The sequence below is a fragment of the Misgurnus anguillicaudatus genome, chromosome 5 (genome assembly GCF_027580225.2).
Source record: "Misgurnus anguillicaudatus chromosome 5, ASM2758022v2, whole genome shotgun sequence".
NCBI classification, from domain to species: Eukaryota; Metazoa; Chordata; class Actinopteri; order Cypriniformes; family Cobitidae; genus Misgurnus; species Misgurnus anguillicaudatus.
Genome location: NC_073341.2, coordinates 39,916,339 through 39,934,850, shown reverse-complemented (window position 1 = coordinate 39,934,850; position 18,512 = coordinate 39,916,339). Strand labels below are relative to the sequence as shown.

Here is an 18,512-nt window from a genome sequence, read left to right as displayed (position 1 = left end):
TCTCAGGGAAAATAATCAATTTAAAGGGGTAGCTCATCGAGAAATATAAAGTATGCAATCATTTCCATTTCTCTTACGCTGTTGTATAACTTGTCAACATGATGTCAGACTGCGGATTTCTAGGTGGCTGATTACTTAGTAAGTAAAAAACAAACAAATGCACAATTATTTTTTTCTCACTATTTGAGGATTCATTCATGACCAAAAAAAACCTGTGCACTAAAGTTTAATATGTTTAAACAGTTCGAGTTTACCTAACCCTACAACACTAGAAACTAAATTTAATGTTTGTACACTATCATGGTACGTGTGTTTGTAAGATATTTACACACTCTCTACCTTATCCATCTTCACAAATCTTTTCTTTGAAATGCTCCAACTCTCCATTATTAATGCCACAATGAAATCCCACAACCAATCGCGGTACACCTTACACTGCAAAAAAAGTGTGTGCCACCCGCTCCCTCTAGCACGAGATGAATTAAGTGAAGTGAACCAAAACCAGAGCAAAATTACATTACTAATACATAATTCTGACAGGTTATCAGTCTAAAGAGGAAAAAATAAAGAAATAATAAAATAACAGCCCCGGATCCCATCAGCGAGCCTGACAACTTCAATGAAGTGATAAGTTGAGTGGTTTCTGTCACAGACATTACACTTACCACGGCTGCTGTGAGGTCCCCCGGGTTTTACATTGTTCAAGGACGACGCTTTTTCCCACAAGACACTTATATAAGCCAACAGCAGATGGTGAGTGTGTACTCCAGAGACAAGCCATTATGCAATGGGACAACAAGTTTTGTCCTCTTGTAAAGTGAGAGATTAAAGCTAAAATCCCAATCTGAAATAGTTCTGAACAACGTGCTCCTGTTATCAATGAATGACAAAAACGAAAGAAGTAAAAAAGAGCCCTCACAACAGATACTGTGGTGGTATACCATGGTACAGTATAGTGCTGCAAGTAACCACTAGTTTAATAGTCAATTAATTACAAATTAATCTGATAAAATGGCAAATTAATTTCATGTATTCCATATCTAGCCTGATGTGCCCCTTCAAAAAATGCTATGACTAAAACATCATGAAGAATTTATATAAAAATGAACACTTTGCATGCATCGATAAGGTTTCATTTGTTAACATGGTTGGACTACAGTGGCGAGGCTACATAAAGGCCAGGGTGGCACTGCCCTACTCATATTGACTGCTGGCCCACCCAGTCAGAAGAGACACAAAATATTTTTATGAAAAAGCCAAAGAAATTTCACATAAATGGCAATAATCTCTTTAACAATAATCACTTACATATAAATCATTCAGAAATATATAGAAAGTGTTCTCATTTGCATGTGTTTCTAAACCTTGCATATGTTAACATTCAAGCCAGTTTAAACAATATGATCGCAAGAAGATGTTAAAGTGAGCTGTTTTCTGTGCACAGACGCACACACACAGGCAAATGAACACTCATAAGCACGCACACGGAGATGCATGTTTCAGGAAGCATGCAAACACAGAATCTCTATGCGCTTGGATCCATGCTTATTCGGCAGTACCCTAAAAATCTGCTTAAACAAAAGGAAAATCACTTCTGTAGCTTTAAAAAGATTAATTATATTTATAGTGTTTTTATTCATTTGATTATTTTTTTGTTCTTAAATACTTTATTTGTAACTTAAACTGTTTTTTGTTGATCTAAAAATTATTCGATCCATCACTCAAAAAACTTAATTTAATCGATTTAACCACTACCATATTGTAAAATTATGTAATTTAAGAGTATACTGTACATTGAGGTTATATATAAATAAATATTAATTGTTTGGTTGAAATTGTTGCTAGGGACAATTCAGTGTTCACTGAATATTGGTAGGGATATGTCCCTAGCGTCCCTACCCAAATCGATGCCCTTGCATAATGGTGCACATATTTTAAACAACATCAGACTGGGAGTTTAGCTTTAATCCCTCACTTTACAAGAGGACAAACACATTATTGTAAAGTGTTACTGTAGAAAGAACACTCTTAAAAAGTTGCTTAACCTCCTGAGACCCGAGCCTCGGTTTGGCTTGCATTTTAGATTTCTTCCAGCTATTTGGGGTTAGGAAGAACCAATAAATATAGTAACCAAATATTTTTCTTTGAACATGAAGCAGTGTAATTGTCCATAGTTGTGTACAACAGGTACCAGTTACACAGAATTAAGTATTATGGTGCAAAAAACAAAAATGCGATGGTCTTAGGAGGTTAAAGGGTTTTTTATAAAGTGGGCATAGAAGAACCATTTTTGGTTCCTCAAAGGTTTTTAGAAGAGCCATTTCTTTCATACCTTTTTATAGACCGTTTCATCGGAAGCACGTGCATTTTGAACCGAAGTGAACTTCCGCTCTGTATTTATTTATCGGTCTGGCTAGTGGCTAAACTGATCTCTGAAACAAATACCTTAATAATAAAATGGAGGGGAAACGACGAGCATTGATCACAAGAGGACCTGTAGTTATCATTGTACACAATATTTTACACAGTAATGTTCAGTGTAATAGTTAATACGTGTTAGATATGATATATGAATGAAGGTAATTTATTTGTCATTTATTTCACTTGTTAGCAGAAATAAACTACTGTAAAAGGACTCTGTTGCTATTGATTCTATGGTGATGTCTACCGGAAGTTTTGTTTAGTCTCCAAACGCTGTTTGTTTATGTTGTTGCTGCTGAAACCGTTTATATTCTAATGATGCGTACGCATCAAACGTGAAGCATCACATTCCTCGCTCTAGATTACTTGCGGGATTTAACTTCGAGTTAAATATTTATAACTTGCGCGAAGAAGCATTTAAGGCGAATAGCATGTGTTCTCGCGGCAATCGCGCTGCCCAATTTTTCGTCATTTGATCGCCCCGCAGTAGTTCTCATCTATTAGCCTCTTTGCATTGACTTTGTATGTTATCTACTCGTGCAAATCGTTGAATTTGTATTTGGTGCGTATACCAAATATTATTGTCATTGCGCATCTTGTCAGTGAAGCCGTGATTAGAAGTAAATCGCCATCAGCTGCTTTCAGATGGAGCGGCATTTACTACACAAAACTGTGAACTACGGTTTTGTGTAGTAAATGCTGCTCCATATGAATAGCATGTGATGGCAATTTACAACTGATCAAGGAACTGGCTTTACTGATGAGATGCGCATGATATCCCATGCAAAATATTGCACATCCCTATGTATACCCCATAAAGTACCTTTTGTGAAACAGAAAGCTTTTTCAGATGTTTTCAGATTTTTTATGAAACTATTCTGCCAAAAAAAGGCATTGTGAAGCACTTTTGTTTTTAAAAGTGATTCCTACAAAAACTTGTGGCGCGAAAAAAATCTCTTTAGTGTCTTTGTATGTTGAATGAATGCCAGGTAACAAAACCTTTTCTTTTCTGTCTGTCATTTCTGCACTGCTCACGGTTAGTTAATACTTCTGCCGAAGAAGAGCTTGAGTAGCTGTAATTCCTTACATCAGGTTAGTGTATCCTGCTTTCTCGTGGGTCATATTAAATAATAACTTTGAGAGCGCATTAAACTTTTAACACAGAATCTAAATGGAATCTTAATTCGGCAGCTACTGCTTAAAACACTGCCCTGTGAAGGTCAAAGGAGACGAACCAAATGTTGTATATTAAGTCCTGGTAATGCGAATTCCACTCAGCTGTCGCCACAGTATTGCCAATCGAATTGTGCACTTACTGAGGAGTCTCTGAAGAGTCTTCACTCCTCTGATCTGCGTACATTACTTGCATTGCTTTCTGCACAGTAAGGCTAAAGCAAAGCGTTTATCTGGCTCCCATGAAAGGGAAGATGGCCAGTCCACCCCAGGTCAACTAAAATATTAATGCATCAGGTACTGTAGTCTTAGTGGAAAGACCACCCATAGGCTGAAACATACTGATTAAAATCTAGTAAGATTTAAACTGATTGCTTGACTTTATGTTATGTCCATCCACCGTCCATCTAGGAACATGGTTGTGTTTACAAAGTAGCAGGTTTATACAATAGTTATACCATAACTGTAACAGGATTATACCCCAGAGAGGAGTTGACCAAATCTGCCTGGAAAATATTATTATTAATATTAGCATATATGTGACCCTGGACTAGGGGTGGACGATAAATCGCCTGTGATTCTTTATGTGTATGTCATCAGTAAAGCCGGTTTTGTGATTAGTAGTAAATCGTCATCAGTAAAGCGGCATTTACTACACAGAGCCATATTTCACAGAGAAGCTGGGCAAAATCGCATAACATTATTGACACAATTTGTCCACGATTATGATTTTGCCTAGCTTCTCTGTGAAATACGGCTCTTTGTAGTAAATGCCGCTCCATTTGAAAGCAGATGATGGCGATTTACTAATAAACACGAAACTGACTTGACTGATTTATTGCCCACCCTTACCCTGGACCATTGATGTATGGTTTGTTATGTATGACAATATTTGGCAGAGATACAACCATTTAAAAATATGGAATCTGAGATTGCAAAAAATCTAAATATTGATCAAATCGCCAGGGGTGCACTGATATATCATCCGATGATGCTTGCTATGCTTCTCAATGAATTACGGTGAAATGCCACTACATCCAAAAGCCAGATGGCTCTCTCGTGCAGAAACTCAACATGCGCTGTGTAGACGAGGAACCATTACACACGCAGCTATGACACGCAGATCCAGGAAATGGCTTAAGGATATATTTATATTGCTGTTCTTCAAACCTTTTCAGGTATTTTAAATGATAATGTTTAACGAGTCTTGCTTTTTTAAATGTATGCTATAACGACTCAAACTTACAGTGATTTCAGATCGATAAGGATTTACTGATCAAAAGCCGTTGAACTGAAATAGCTGTGAATAATATCGGCTGTGCCATACAGAATAGTTATTGGTCACGTATTATTTAAGCAATATCGCTCAAGTAGGAGTGTGATATAGCTCTATATCATCACGGCTGTGATTAGGCCAGAGGCACGAGGCCGTAGGCCGAGTGCCGGAGGCAATCACAGCCGTGATGATATAGAGCTATATCACACGATCCGAGAGCGATATTGCTTTTATACAACAGTTCGATGGCACACGTTTGAAAAACGAAAACTAGAAAACAACAACGGAGTTGTTTTAAAAGCCTCTTTGTTTGAGAACTACTTCTTCCGCCACGGATTTGAGGGCGGCCAGAATGACAGGTAAAACTTTCGGCTGCTTTGAGGCTCATAACAACTCAATGGACGGAAAAGCCGTTACTTTATATTACCGTTTCTTGGTCACAAAGTGTAGTTTTAAGATTACTTCAGTCGAGAATGTATATGTATTATATTTAAATCTGCAGTCGATTAGTAAAGATAGCGCCTGTTTGAACGTTTGCTTAGTGAGATTCGGTACGAATGAGAACCAAAGCATGAGCGGACGTCAGTGTTCACTCGCCCCGCTGACCACCGCCCTCTCTGGGCTACATCTCTGACAGGGATTCCCTGGCTCTCATGTTGGCCTTGTTTGTTTATGATCGTCAAAATTAGATAAAATCAGCAGTATTTGGTGTCATGATCAAACTATTACTTGTTTTTTTATTCATATTTAGTGTCTTTTGTGTTGTTATTGTTTTGGCGCGAGGTAAAAGTTAATAAAACTATACTTGTATAACGTTACTATTGCTTTCTCATTTATTCTTAACTAGGGATGCACCGAATCCAGGATTCGGTTTCGGATTCGGCCGAATACTGGGCTTTTTGGCGGGGTTCGGGTTCGGCCGAATCCTAGATTTTTTTTCCACCGAACCGAACCCTAGGCTTGTGCTACGCTGGTCGACGTCACGCAGCCGTTGATTACACACATCGGGTGCTGACGTGGAGATGAGCTTATTCTTTAGGTGAGCCTTAGGGGCTGGACACACCAAAACTTTTAAACACCGCTGAAAACGCCTAGAGTACCCCAAATGCCAGCTGTTTTTCAGCCGAGCGCTTGGTAGCTGTGATGCTTCAGCTGTGAGCCGGTTGGTTGCTGTGGTAAAGTACTGCCCCTCCTCCACTGTAATTGGACGGCCGTGTGAAAACTGACATTGTCGAGCGGAGCTTCTCACTCAAAGTTAATTATAGTTTTCAGCGAGGAGCTGCTTGCTTATTGGAAAAACGAGCGTGTCGCTACGCATCGCTTTCATTATTCATAGGCTTATTGTAATTGTCAAAATAGTTTTTCCAACTTGTCATCCTGGCATAATGTACAGTTAAAATTAAATAAAATGAAAAATACACTGCTGTTGACGTTTTTTACTTCATTAATGTGTTTTACTGTGTTGGAATAAGGATGCGAGTAGGATTCGGTATTCGGTTTCGGATTCGGCCGAATCTTAAACGGTGGATTCGGGATTCGGCCGAACCTAAAAAATCTGGATTCGGTGCATCCCTATTCTTAACGCGATACGAGCACTCGATTATTATTATTAAACTTTGTTCTTGTCAGTACTATACAAAACGGTTTTTTATAAGTGTCAGAGAGATGTTTTTGCATGCTGCTTATAAATATACCAGTGGCGATATCTCATAACATGTTTTAATAGTCACGTCACGATAAAGTAAATGATCAATGTCCACATTTAAAAGCTGCGGTGCTTACCTGCAGTTCCACGGTGTTTTCGCATTCTGATAGGAGATATAGCTCCAGAAAAAAACGAGTGTTTATATTCCTCTTTCCAAGTGTTAATCGTCCACACGATGTGACAAGACATTTCTCCCATTAACTTTAACGTAACATCCAAGAGCGCTGATCTTTGACGGAATAATAACTTCTGATTGGGGATTCACAGACTGATTTATGAGCTAGTAAACTAATGAGATACACGGAGAGTGTTTAAAAACAGTGCGTCTGTGTTTTTCCATTCAGAGATGAGCCTGCTTAGGACCTCCATTCACTAGGTGGCGGAATGATACGAAAGGTGAAGCGGTTACAGTGCCGTTATCAGCACAATATCGCATAGCTCTTAGCCAATCAGATTCGAGAACCAGAAAGAACTGTTGTATAATAGTGTATATCGGCATTATCTGTGCACCCCTAAAAATTGTCTTCAAAGTTGTCCACATATCAACACATGTTACTAATGATAAATACAACAGAAAACTATGGTCAAAAGCATTACATAATCTTTTATAATAATGTCTGGTTCTTGGCCAGAAAGAGTTATAATGTTAAATGTCTGACTATCCAAGACACTGCATCTCATCTCCATGCAGCAAGCAATTTTGCGCTTAAAAGACGTTTAATAGCTGTCCAAACACAGTTCAAACGCCCAGGCTAAAACAAGCCAAAAATTGGGCTGTCAGTAAAAATGTAACTCATAGTCGAAAAATTAATGAAATTAAATCAATAAATGAAAGCAAACACCATGTAATTACTGTTGGCTTTGCTTACATGATGCAATATCAGACATCTCACAAAAATGACATGTAACCAAATTCAAGTTAATTTTGGCTCATAGCTGGACTATATTGGGTACAGACAGTGAAATGACGGCTATTTTATGCTGGGCTGTATAGAAAGACACACACACAAATATATCCATTCATGCAATTTACGCGATCATATGCAACCTGACAAGAGATATTTGCCTTTTCATTCTCTGGGATTTCTAAGCCACAGAAATGCATAATTATATTTGGAAAATATGATTATAGGTCCAAGAACGCCATCATTCTTAGGGCTGTTTGTCATTAACATCTAAATGCAAACAGGAGGTAATGTTTTGCTTTTCTTTGTTGCTCCAACATGAATATTTCCAGATTTGATTATCTTGGGAGACACCAAGATGAGTCTATGTAAATGTTATTAGCTTAAAGGTAAAAAGTCGCTGATTAGGTTTTAAAGTTGTCGAATAGCATCGCAGATCTGTGTTATACAAACAAACAACTACTTTATACAACTTATTTTCACATAAACCAATCAGTCCCAGAGAAAATAACATCACTTTAAATGGAGATATCAGAGTGTTTTCATTCAGGTAACGTTATTGTGGAGTTATCTTGGATGAGAAATTTATCTTTTCATACTGAAACCTCAGAAATTAATTATTAAATGTAGTCATCTTGACCGATCACAGACTTGCAAATCACAGACATAGTTCTTTTTTTTATCTACACTAGACATGTGTGAGATGCTGGGAGTCTCCTTCTCAGGAGAAACATTTAAGACAACGAAAACTTCTGCTAACTTTTTCCTTTCTAGAAAAACTAACTGAGATTCAACTGCGATATTAAGGAGATCTATGGGAGTTTTATGCTAAGTTTAATTGGCGATGATGATGATGAAGCCTAAACTGGATTGTGAAGAAAATGTGAATGAATAAAGTAAAAAATTCCTATTGGTATTCTTAAAACACATTGCATTTACATGTATGCATTTGACCGACACTTTTATCCAAAGAAACTTACTGTAGAAGCATATTGCTAAAGTTAGAGAACCTGATGACTTTGTAATGCAATATCACACCTGTCCTCAACAATCCACACAAAGCTACCTACAGTAGTTTAATATTAAGAGGTCCTTCAAATCCCAAGCTTAAATATGAGGAACAGTAATAGAGATGTTTGATTTAAAAAACAAATGCTTTTCAGATACTCCAAATGATTTTCTGTGTCAAACCTCGGTTCTGTATGGTTTCCATTAAACATACGCATCACTGCGGTCTCATTGACACCATATGCATTTAAATCACACAAAACATCATGAAATGCTCCTGATGTACCTAATAATAGACAACAGATTATTTCTGGTACTTTACAGTAGGTGAAGGTTATGTTATTCACACAGTTCATGCGAATGAAAATGCTGACATCTACATAACATAACAACATTCACGCAGAACCACTCAATAATACTGCATGTATAATATGTGCATGTTAAAACGGTATACTACAGTATGTACAGTATGTGTATTAGTCCGTATGTTTGTTACAGGCATATCACATTATAAGATTCATAGAGTATTAAAAAAATAAAATACTCCCCTTCTGCCGTTTGCACGACAAACTGATATGTTGTGACTTATATGTTGCAAATCTGATATATTTTTTTGTAATTTTAGATTTTTTCTATGATTCTTGCGGGCAAAAAACTATTATCTTGCGGCACGTTTTCTTGAAAAATGTGATGGAATATGCGGGATATATATGCATTTTTATGCAATGAAATTGCGGTAACTTGCCAAAATTGCGGGAACTTGCAAAAACTGTTTGCAGCTTTTCATTGATGTTCACTTCGCGTAATTACGTCACTTCCTAACATTCCCATGATAACAGGGGACATGGCTGCGCATGTGTAAAGTAACATTTGGTTTCATCCCAACGTTTTCCCGAAAATTCTTAAAATCGTATTCTTGATCGCATCTGTAAATGTTTTCTCCTTTAGAGGCTGTTTACACCTGTTATTAAAATGCATTTTCTGATTAAAATATCATGTGTAAGCGTGAATGTGTCTCTCTCATCTACTTGTGATCCGATGTGACTTATATGTTGCAAATCTGATACATGTTCATATTGCATAAAAAGACTATGATTCACTTTTTTACAGTCCTTCCAGAAAAACGCGGCGTTTTACTGGGATTGTTGCGGGCAAAAATCCTTAATCTTGTGGCATGTTTTCTTGAAAAATGTGATGGAATATCTGGGATATTTATGCAATTTTATGAGATAAAATTGCGGGAACTTGCCAAAATTGCGGGAACTTCCAAAAACTGTTTGCAGCTTTTCATTGATGTTCACTTCGTGTAATTATGTCACTTCCTTACATTCCCATGATAACAGGGGACATGGCTGTGCATGTGTATAGTAAATGCAACATTTGGTTTCATCCCAATGGTTTCCCGAAATTTTTTTAAATCGTCTTCTTGATCGCATCTGTAAATGTTTTCTCCCTTAGAGTCTGTTTACACCTGGAATTAAAATGCATTTTCAGATTAAAATATCAGGTGTAAGCGTAAATGTGTCTCTCTCGTCTACTTGTGATCCGATGTGACTTATATGTTGCAAATCTGATATATGTTCATATTGCATAGAAAGACTATGATTCACTTTTTTACAGTCCTTCCAGAAAAACGCGGCGTTTTACTGGGATTGTTGCGGGCAAAAATCCTTAATCTTGTGGCCATTTTCTTGAAAAATGTGATGGAATATCTGGGATATTTATGCAATTATGAGCTTTTCACTTCGCGTAATTATGTCACTTCCTAACATTCCCATGACAACAGGGGACATGGCTACGCTTGTGTGAAGTAAATGCAAAATTTTTCTACTTTCTGCTAAGATATATATGACTTTTGCTACGAAAATGCGGGGATTATCAAATCATGCAAGCCTACATATTTTGTGAGCAGAAATCTGCAATTTATGCAGCGAAAGTGCGGCATATTTAAAAAATGCGGCCCCCGCATAAATATGCAGACTTTGGCTGATTATACATTGAATCATAATCGCGTTTTTCTGGAGGGACTGTTTTTAAAACCAGAATGTGGTTGTTAATACTAATGTGAATCTGATATTCATACTCATCTAGTATCATGTCCACATCCATGTATGTATGTTTAGGATGTGGCATAGGTGGAGCAAGGGGTGGGGCAGTAAACTGATCGCTGGCAGATGATTTTTTTTTAAGAGTCTGTTAATATTGAATATATGAATGAGTCTGACTATGTTTGGAATGGAGTACTGGCACATGCAGTGTGTGAAATGAACCCTGAATGCTACTTTCTAAAAATAGTGTACAGTTTGCAAAGATAAACATTTCAAAATTACTATGCTAAACAGTTGTCTCATGACCTTACTATTTGTAAACCTTTTTTTTAATCATTTTAATACCGCTGCTATCTCATCTGTAGTGTGCTCAGGTACTTTGCTCTGGTTGTATGCTGCAAGTAAACGTACAGAGTATGCATACTGCAAACTCCAAAACGAGTAGGGTGAAATGCCATTCAGAACGTAGTCCTCTTTAGTTCTGCATCACAATGCCGTGTGAAATATGTGTAGGTGTTAATCTACCCAACAACAACATCAAAAAATATGATCATATCTGGATGCACTGAAAAATATTTCAAGAAAAGGTTACTAAGTAACCCACAGACACAAACGATGACTAATCTCAATCCATCCTCCTCTTCCTCCTCCTCTCAAGCATAGTGACAGCGTCCCACTCTTCATTCATCACTCCAAGGGACGCCACTTTATCACTGAACCACAGGCTCGTGTTACGCCTGCCTTTATAAAGTTTGTCAGCAAACCAGTGGCCATAGACGTCCGAGCAGAAAAAGTGAATACTTATTGTATATAATTTAAAGTTAATTTAGTTTTAGGGGGAATTCTCACACATTTCATCAGGAAAACATCTATAAAGCCGGGTGTACACTGTACAATTGTTGTGACAGCGAAAATTTGTGACCCTATCTGTGAAATACAGACTAAAGTCTCATAATCTCATTTTTAAATTAAGAGCATCAAAGTTTGATTTCAATCTGTTATATGAAGATATCAAGGTTATATTTTCACTGAATGTTCTTCACATTATATAGGATGATTTTATGTCAAAAGCAGTAAGTTAAATCACAAACTGTTTTCACAATGCAAAAAATGATTTTCAAGAAAACATTTTCTTAGTATTTTTGTCTTGTTTTCAGTAAAAATATCTACAAATTCTTAAATTAAGATGCTTTTTCTTGATGAGCAAAACTACCCTAGAGTTTTTAAGTGAATTTGTGCATAAACAAGCAAAAAATAGGTTGCCAATAGGGTAAGCAAAAATATCTTGAACATTTTTCTTAAACACTAAATTCAAGAAAAAAATAGAGAAAAATTTGCTCACCCCATTGGCAGATTTTTTGCCTTGTTTTATGCAAAAATCACTTAAATTTGATAGTTTTGGTCTAAAAACTAGACTTATTTTCTTGGGTCGTTTTGTTCATCAAGAAAAAGCATCTTAATTCAATTTTTTTTTGATATTTTTACTGAAAACAAGACAAAAATACTAAGAAATCTTTTTCTTGAAAATCATTTTTTGCAGTGCACACAGAGTGGGTCACATTTTTGTAAAAGGATAAGACCACTATTCATCAAACGGTGAACAACAACTGATACTGCAAAATCCAACTGCATGCCAATAATTCATATATTCCACAAAGCAAAATAATAAATGAATTCACAAAAATAATCTGGTTTCATCCCAATGGTTTCCCAGAAATTGTTAAAATCATCTTCTTGATTGCATCTGTAAAGAGGCTGTTTACATCTGGTATTAAAATGCATTTTTGGATTAAAATACCAGGTGTAAGCGTGAATGTCTTTCTCTTATCCACTTGTGATCCGATCGACGAAAACACCTCTTAATACCAGATATAAACAGCATCTCGGTTGTCCTAAATGTGAAAATCTGGATCTCAGCATCATAAAGCCACTGTTATATAGAAGGTGATGAAATGTGACAAATTAGGTACTCGAGCGCAGCTATCACAAAGCATAACATAGTCATTCATCAAGTAAATTACACTCCATAATGAAAAAACAAGGAAATGTACAGGGTTATTTGTGTGCATTCAGGTATTATATTGTCTATTGCATGTTAATATCTATGTAAAATAGCTTAATAAAGAAAACACTTAACAAAAAAGCATAACCCAATTGTTAGTTGTCTTACAGTATTTTTATGAAATAAACATTTTGGAGATTCCGAATATAATTCTTTACATAAACTTATTCGCTCAAGCTGACACCGCTGTGCTATTAAGACACCTCAAATAATAAAAAAACTCTAGTTGGGAAAACTAGACTCCCGGCCATTTTTTGCACATTAAATAAATGAAGACCTTTCAAACAGAAGACTTTGCTGTTGCATATTTAAAGCATCAAGCTGGAGATATAAAAGGAATTAACTTACCCAAGCGTTGTCATGGTGACAATGGTGTACCAGAAGGAGGCTGGGATGCTGGTGAAGTTGGTTCCCTTGGTGCCTTTCTCAGCGTAGAACATGACCGTCGCAAATATGATGATGGCCATGGTGAGAGAAAACAGGAGGAAGCCGAGCTCGGAGGCACAGCTCTTCAAAGTGTAACCCAAGATCCTCAAACCCTGAGAGTGACGCGAGAACTTGAAGATTCGGAAGACGCGGAAGACCCTCAGCGTGACGAAAGCTCCGCTCACATCCTCGTTCTCCGGCATAACCAGGCCGATATAATAGGGCATGATGGCGACGACATCGATGACGCTCATGACCGAGCGCATGAACTTGCAGCGACTGGGTGCGGCGAAAAGCCTCATCAGATACTCGAAGGTGAAAATGAGCACGCAAGCCGTGTCCATGCAGAAGAACGCCAGCGAGTACTTCTCGCCGCACGGCAAGTCTTTCTTGCTCCCTTTGAGAGGCCTGCAGGGAACCGTCTCCACCACGTTCGCTATGACCGACACGGCTATAAAGAAACCCGTGACGTAGTAGAAAACGAGAGCCATGGTGCTCGTGTGGGGGTTCTCGAATGCCCGCCATAAACGCTCTCGACGTGTGCTGTGAGGTGGCAGAGGGGCGTCCGTCGCCATTTCGGCCTCCGTGTCCTCTGCCAGACGTTCCTGGTTTTCCTTCTTTCGATCCCGATACTCTTCCATGCAGCAGTCTCCGATAATATCCGGCACGATGCCGTAAAACGCCAGCTCCTCGTCGAAGGCCTGAATGCACTCTTGCCGAGGATAATGCAATTTCCCCGTACGGTAAAAGTTCAAAATGTGGCGAAACATCTCCGGGTCCCTGTCGAAGAAATATTCCTGAGTGTCCTCGTTGAAGAAAAATTCCTTTTCCGAACTTCCGAGCAGAGTGTCGGGATAGCGGTCTAGTGTGTTTTTCCACGTCTGGAAGCGAAGGCCGCTTACGTTTACGAACAGAATCTCATCGTTGCGGCTCTTTTTGTCCACGGGTGGCTTCGGCATGCTTTTCTTAGCTAGGGGAAGCCACCCGACTGCAGCCGCCCTGGCAAAGGGCAGCCATGTTGCCACTCCGGCGGCCATCTTTATGTCGGTAGCTTAACTTGAACAAATTTACGAAAATGGAAAATGATGACTGGTGGCCCTAAGGAGCTTTCCTAAACCTTGCATCAAAAAGAAATCGATTTCCAAAGTTAACATCCGAGCTGTCGCAGTCAGACTAGAACGTTAAAATAAGACTCACTTTGCCGGTACATTTATTATGCTAGGATGAAATCCTGTGAGGTAAATGAAAAGATATGAATGATATTTCATGATCGGTGAAAGACGCTACAACATTTAAAGCTGTTAAAGTGTCAAAGGCATTGAATGCCAAGTAACCAGCTCTCCATTTATCAAAAATTATCCTGAAATTAACCATGAATATTGACTAGTTCATTGCTCACTGCTCTGCATTATATCTGCAGAGTGTGGCAGCTCAAAGAAACCGTTCAGCCATGTAAAGGGTTAACACTCTTGGCCATTGCTTGCACGTTCTGGTTGAGAATACTGATTTGTTGCAGCGCTGTGCTGTTTCAAATTTTTATTAGTCTGTGACGATTCCTTCTGAAGTTAGCAAGACATTGTTTTTCCAGTGTTTTGTTTATCCTTTCTGTTGCATTTGATCTTCCTTGTTTTTGGTCGGATTATACGATTCTTCCTTTTATCCTCTCTGTCAACTTTAGGTAGATCAATTTTGTGGGCAGCAGAGGTTTCAGAATCACAGAAGCGTCACTTTATACACCTGTCATAAAACAAAACAAAAACATCTTAGATAAAGTACATGTCTGCTATGTAAGGGACATGGGACAAAAGTAATGCTTGCCTCACTTGTTTTGCATCAGAGACAGGTTTAAAGTCGGCTTCATGATATATAAGAAATTTAACTGGGAAAAAATTGTTCGTTTACTACTAATTTGCTTTTGTAACAAATTCTTGCATAAAGAAATTGTATTTATGTGGTTTATTTAGCTGTAGGGAAATAAACGCTACTGCAACAAGGCAACCACCCAATTAGCAAGTGACTGCTTTGCCTTTACGTGATCAATAAACAACAATCAATAAGCTACAAATAATCAATTAATATTGTGCTTTCCTAGCACTAAACCAACGCAACTCCCTGTTGCATCCAAATGACTGTGCATGAATGAATAACCTTAACAAAATATAAAACTTTTTCTAGAAAGACACAACGTAATGGTTCTAGCAGAGGACAGGTGACCCAACCCAATCCCAACCTAATGCATGTACAGAACAACATGCTCCCACAATCAAAAATCAATAACGCATTACTTCACATCTCCTGCACCATACCCAAGAACGCACGAATACAGCAAATCACTTTAACGCGTTAGCTTTAGTTCTCTACTCTAAAAAACATCATGCAACTTATTACGCTCATTTTAGTTGTAAAGTAGTCACACGACATCCTTACATTTCCTAAAGTCTCAAGGTAGCTCTCCAAATCAATGCGATTTCTAAATAAAGCCACAAAAAGTGCCAAACCACTCCATAATGAAGTTATGAGGACATGCGGCTTTGTCTCAAGAGTGATGATCTATATTTTTAAAGATCTTTGTTACCTCTGAGCAGAACTGAGATGGGATGAAGAATCCAAAAGCAGATGAAAGAACAAAAAAGCAAGAAACCAGCAGCGGCTCTGCAGCAGTCCAGGCATATCGCATGCGACCGTAATGCATTGCCTTTCTCTCTTTCTCTCCTCCGCTACTCTGTTGCATTCGTGCGCTGCCTCTCTCGCTCTCTTCCTCACTCACTCACTCATTTGCTTGCTCTACCTCCTCACCCTCTCTCTCTCTCTCTCTCTCTCTCTACACTTATACACATCCATTTAAAAGCTTAATATCTCTTGCAAATGCATCCCATTCTACAATGGGTCATAGAGACAGAGATCAGGGCTCAGGTTTCACTCAACCTGAAAATAATGTAACACTGAATCTCATTGCACTCTTTCTTGCATCGTACCGCATTCATACACACACACACACAGCATCCTCTCCTCTTTCAACTCAACCGTTTCATGTTGCTCCACCTCTCTAGACAGTGGGAGTAGCACATGATGAATGTAATTTTTATTTTAGTGTCTCTCAGTTGTGCTCGGGTGTTATCATCACTCCTACCAAATGCTGCCTGTGACGTGAATTGGCGAAGGAAACTCCATGGATGTTGCGCAAGAGATGGATGATGAAGATGATGGTCTGTGTTGGAGACACATTTTGGGTAACATTAGTAAATAGATTGATATCAATCGGTCTGGCCGATATTTGGCCATTTCGGAAATTCTCTGCTATGGGCAAACACTAAATCCACAAAGAAATCTTTACAGATTTTATAACAGGAAAGCTTCTTGTGTGTTTGTTTAATATAGTATTTTGGTAAATGATAAATATCCACCATAATTAAAGCAATCCAAGCACGAAATGACAAAAAATAATTTCAGGTTTTGTCCAGGCCAGTCGGTAATAGGGGTAAAAATACGTCGATATGGTTCGATATATCGGTTAAATTTCAAAACGATATGATGCATGAAATATCTTTATTTCAACACTCTCCATGTCTTCATTCCTTCTACAAATTTTTGCCAAATCGCACATTATCATTTATTTTCATAAGTAAATGAATAAGTAAGCAAAGTTTATTTTCATTCAGTGATTTTCACTATTGCACATTTTGGCACAAAACACTGAAAGACTTTCACTGTTGCCATCATAAGCTTGATTGTATGTGACTTTTTTCTCATTATTAATTTTTCTTTATTTAAAAAACTGTATTTTTTGTTAGTTTGTTGTTTGCAAATTGTGCAATTTTCAAATAGTTTAATTAAATGTTCATGTTATATATATTGGTTGCATTTGTAAGTTACTAAAAATGTAACTGCTTAACTAGGCACATAATATAAAATATAGATAAACGAATCAAATCGTAATTCCACTGAAGAAGTGTTTGATGTATCAGCGAATATTGCATCGCTGGGGATGTACCGTATTGTAATGAACTGTCCGATTTACACACTAAACTAAAATCTACTCCCAGATTTCTAAATCCACATTTTCTGTAAACAAAAATGTGACCCGTTCATTGTGATCAGGAGTATCAAATTTTAATCTTTGACGTGATCTTACTCTTTCAGTATTAATGATATCTAAGTTATTTTCACTGCATGTTCTTTACATTATGTAGAATGATTTTATGTAGAAAACCGTAAATGTCAAAAACATTTAAGTTTTAAATAAATATCAATTAAATTATAGTTCAGCATCTCTCATGCTATCATAAAATTAGATTGTTAAAATAAAATCTCTACATCTTATCAACATCAACCAAACCATATCGGCACTAGCGCTAGTTTACATTCACAAGCTGTACTTTATCCCATCTTGAATTATTCATGTGGACAAAGGCTGAATTCAGCAGACTGACAATCATTCATTTACCATTTATAACGACTGCACTTTCCACTGCTGTCTAGGACCTTTACTGCAGACTCATACAGGCAACTGGGGTTGGGGTCCCAAAAGGCTTGTTGAGTTCCACCTAAAATAGAGAGATTTGATTACTGAGGTATTTATATCTGTCATGTTTACCCTGTGGAATTAACCGTTTGATGAAATAACACACTCATGTATACTGTACACGCATGCACACACGAACGTTGTCTCGTTTCAATTATAGAGCAGGCATTGAATTTCTTAGGGAGGGGTCACATTAGGGACAGATTAACAGAAGTTGTAAGATAAAGCCATTAAATGTTGACCTGTTGACTAATTGTATCATTAAAAATAAAGTGTGTAATGTGCAAAGATGAAGTTATTTTTATATTGGCCTTCCCAAAAGACTGTAAATCGGAGCACAACATTTACTAAAAATTGCTTATTGAGCAATAATGTGAGTTAAAGGATTAGTCCATTTTCTGAAGAAAAAAATCCAGATAATTTACTCACCACCATGTCATCCAAAATGTTGATGTCTTTCTTTGTTCGGTCGAGAAGAAATTATGTTTTTTAGGAAAAACATTCCAGGATTTTTCTCAGTTTAATGGACTTTAATGGAACCCAACACTTAACACTTAACTCAACCCATAACAGTTTTTTTCAACGGGGTTTCAAAGGGCTCTAAACGATCCCAAACGAGGCATTAGGGTCTTATCTAGTGAAACGATTGTCATTAAAATGCACTTTTAAACCACAACTTCTCGTCTATCTCCGGTCCTGTGATGCACCAGCGCGACCTCACGTAATAAGTCTTCATGTCAAGAGGTCACGGATGACGTATACGAAACTACGCCCCAGTATTTACAAGTGTGGAGAAAGAGAACCGTTCAGACATTGTTGTATGTGGAATGATACTAATTAATGTCTTTGTGTCAGTTTATTGTTTAAAATGGTCCGCAAATGTGCTTTTCATATATAAAGAGTTTCGTTGCAAAACGAGATAAATCCATTTTTTAACATTTTTGTCAAAACATGTTTATTATTATT

At 37.6% G+C, this 18,512-nt stretch overlaps 1 protein-coding gene across 3 annotated transcripts in view; it reads right to left on the bottom strand.

Annotated features, from left to right (window-relative positions):
- Positions 1 to 18,512, bottom strand: part of kcnd1 (potassium voltage-gated channel, Shal-related subfamily, member 1) — a 94,846-nt gene that overhangs the window by 71,500 nt on the left and 4,834 nt on the right. The window contains exons 2-3 of one of the 3 annotated variants that reach the window (XM_055168526.2): positions 17,469 to 17,568; positions 12,947 to 14,761 (exon numbers count right to left, since the gene is read on the bottom strand). In XM_055168526.2, coding sequence (XP_055024501.1) covers positions 12,947 to 14,061 — 1,115 coding nt within the window. In that variant the 5' untranslated portion in view covers positions 14,062 to 14,761; positions 17,469 to 17,568. Of the gene's footprint in view, positions 1 to 12,946; positions 14,762 to 15,599; positions 15,900 to 17,468; positions 17,569 to 18,512 lie in introns of those variants that run through there. The other 2 variants (XM_055168525.2, XM_055168527.2) reach the window with 2 other exon arrangements.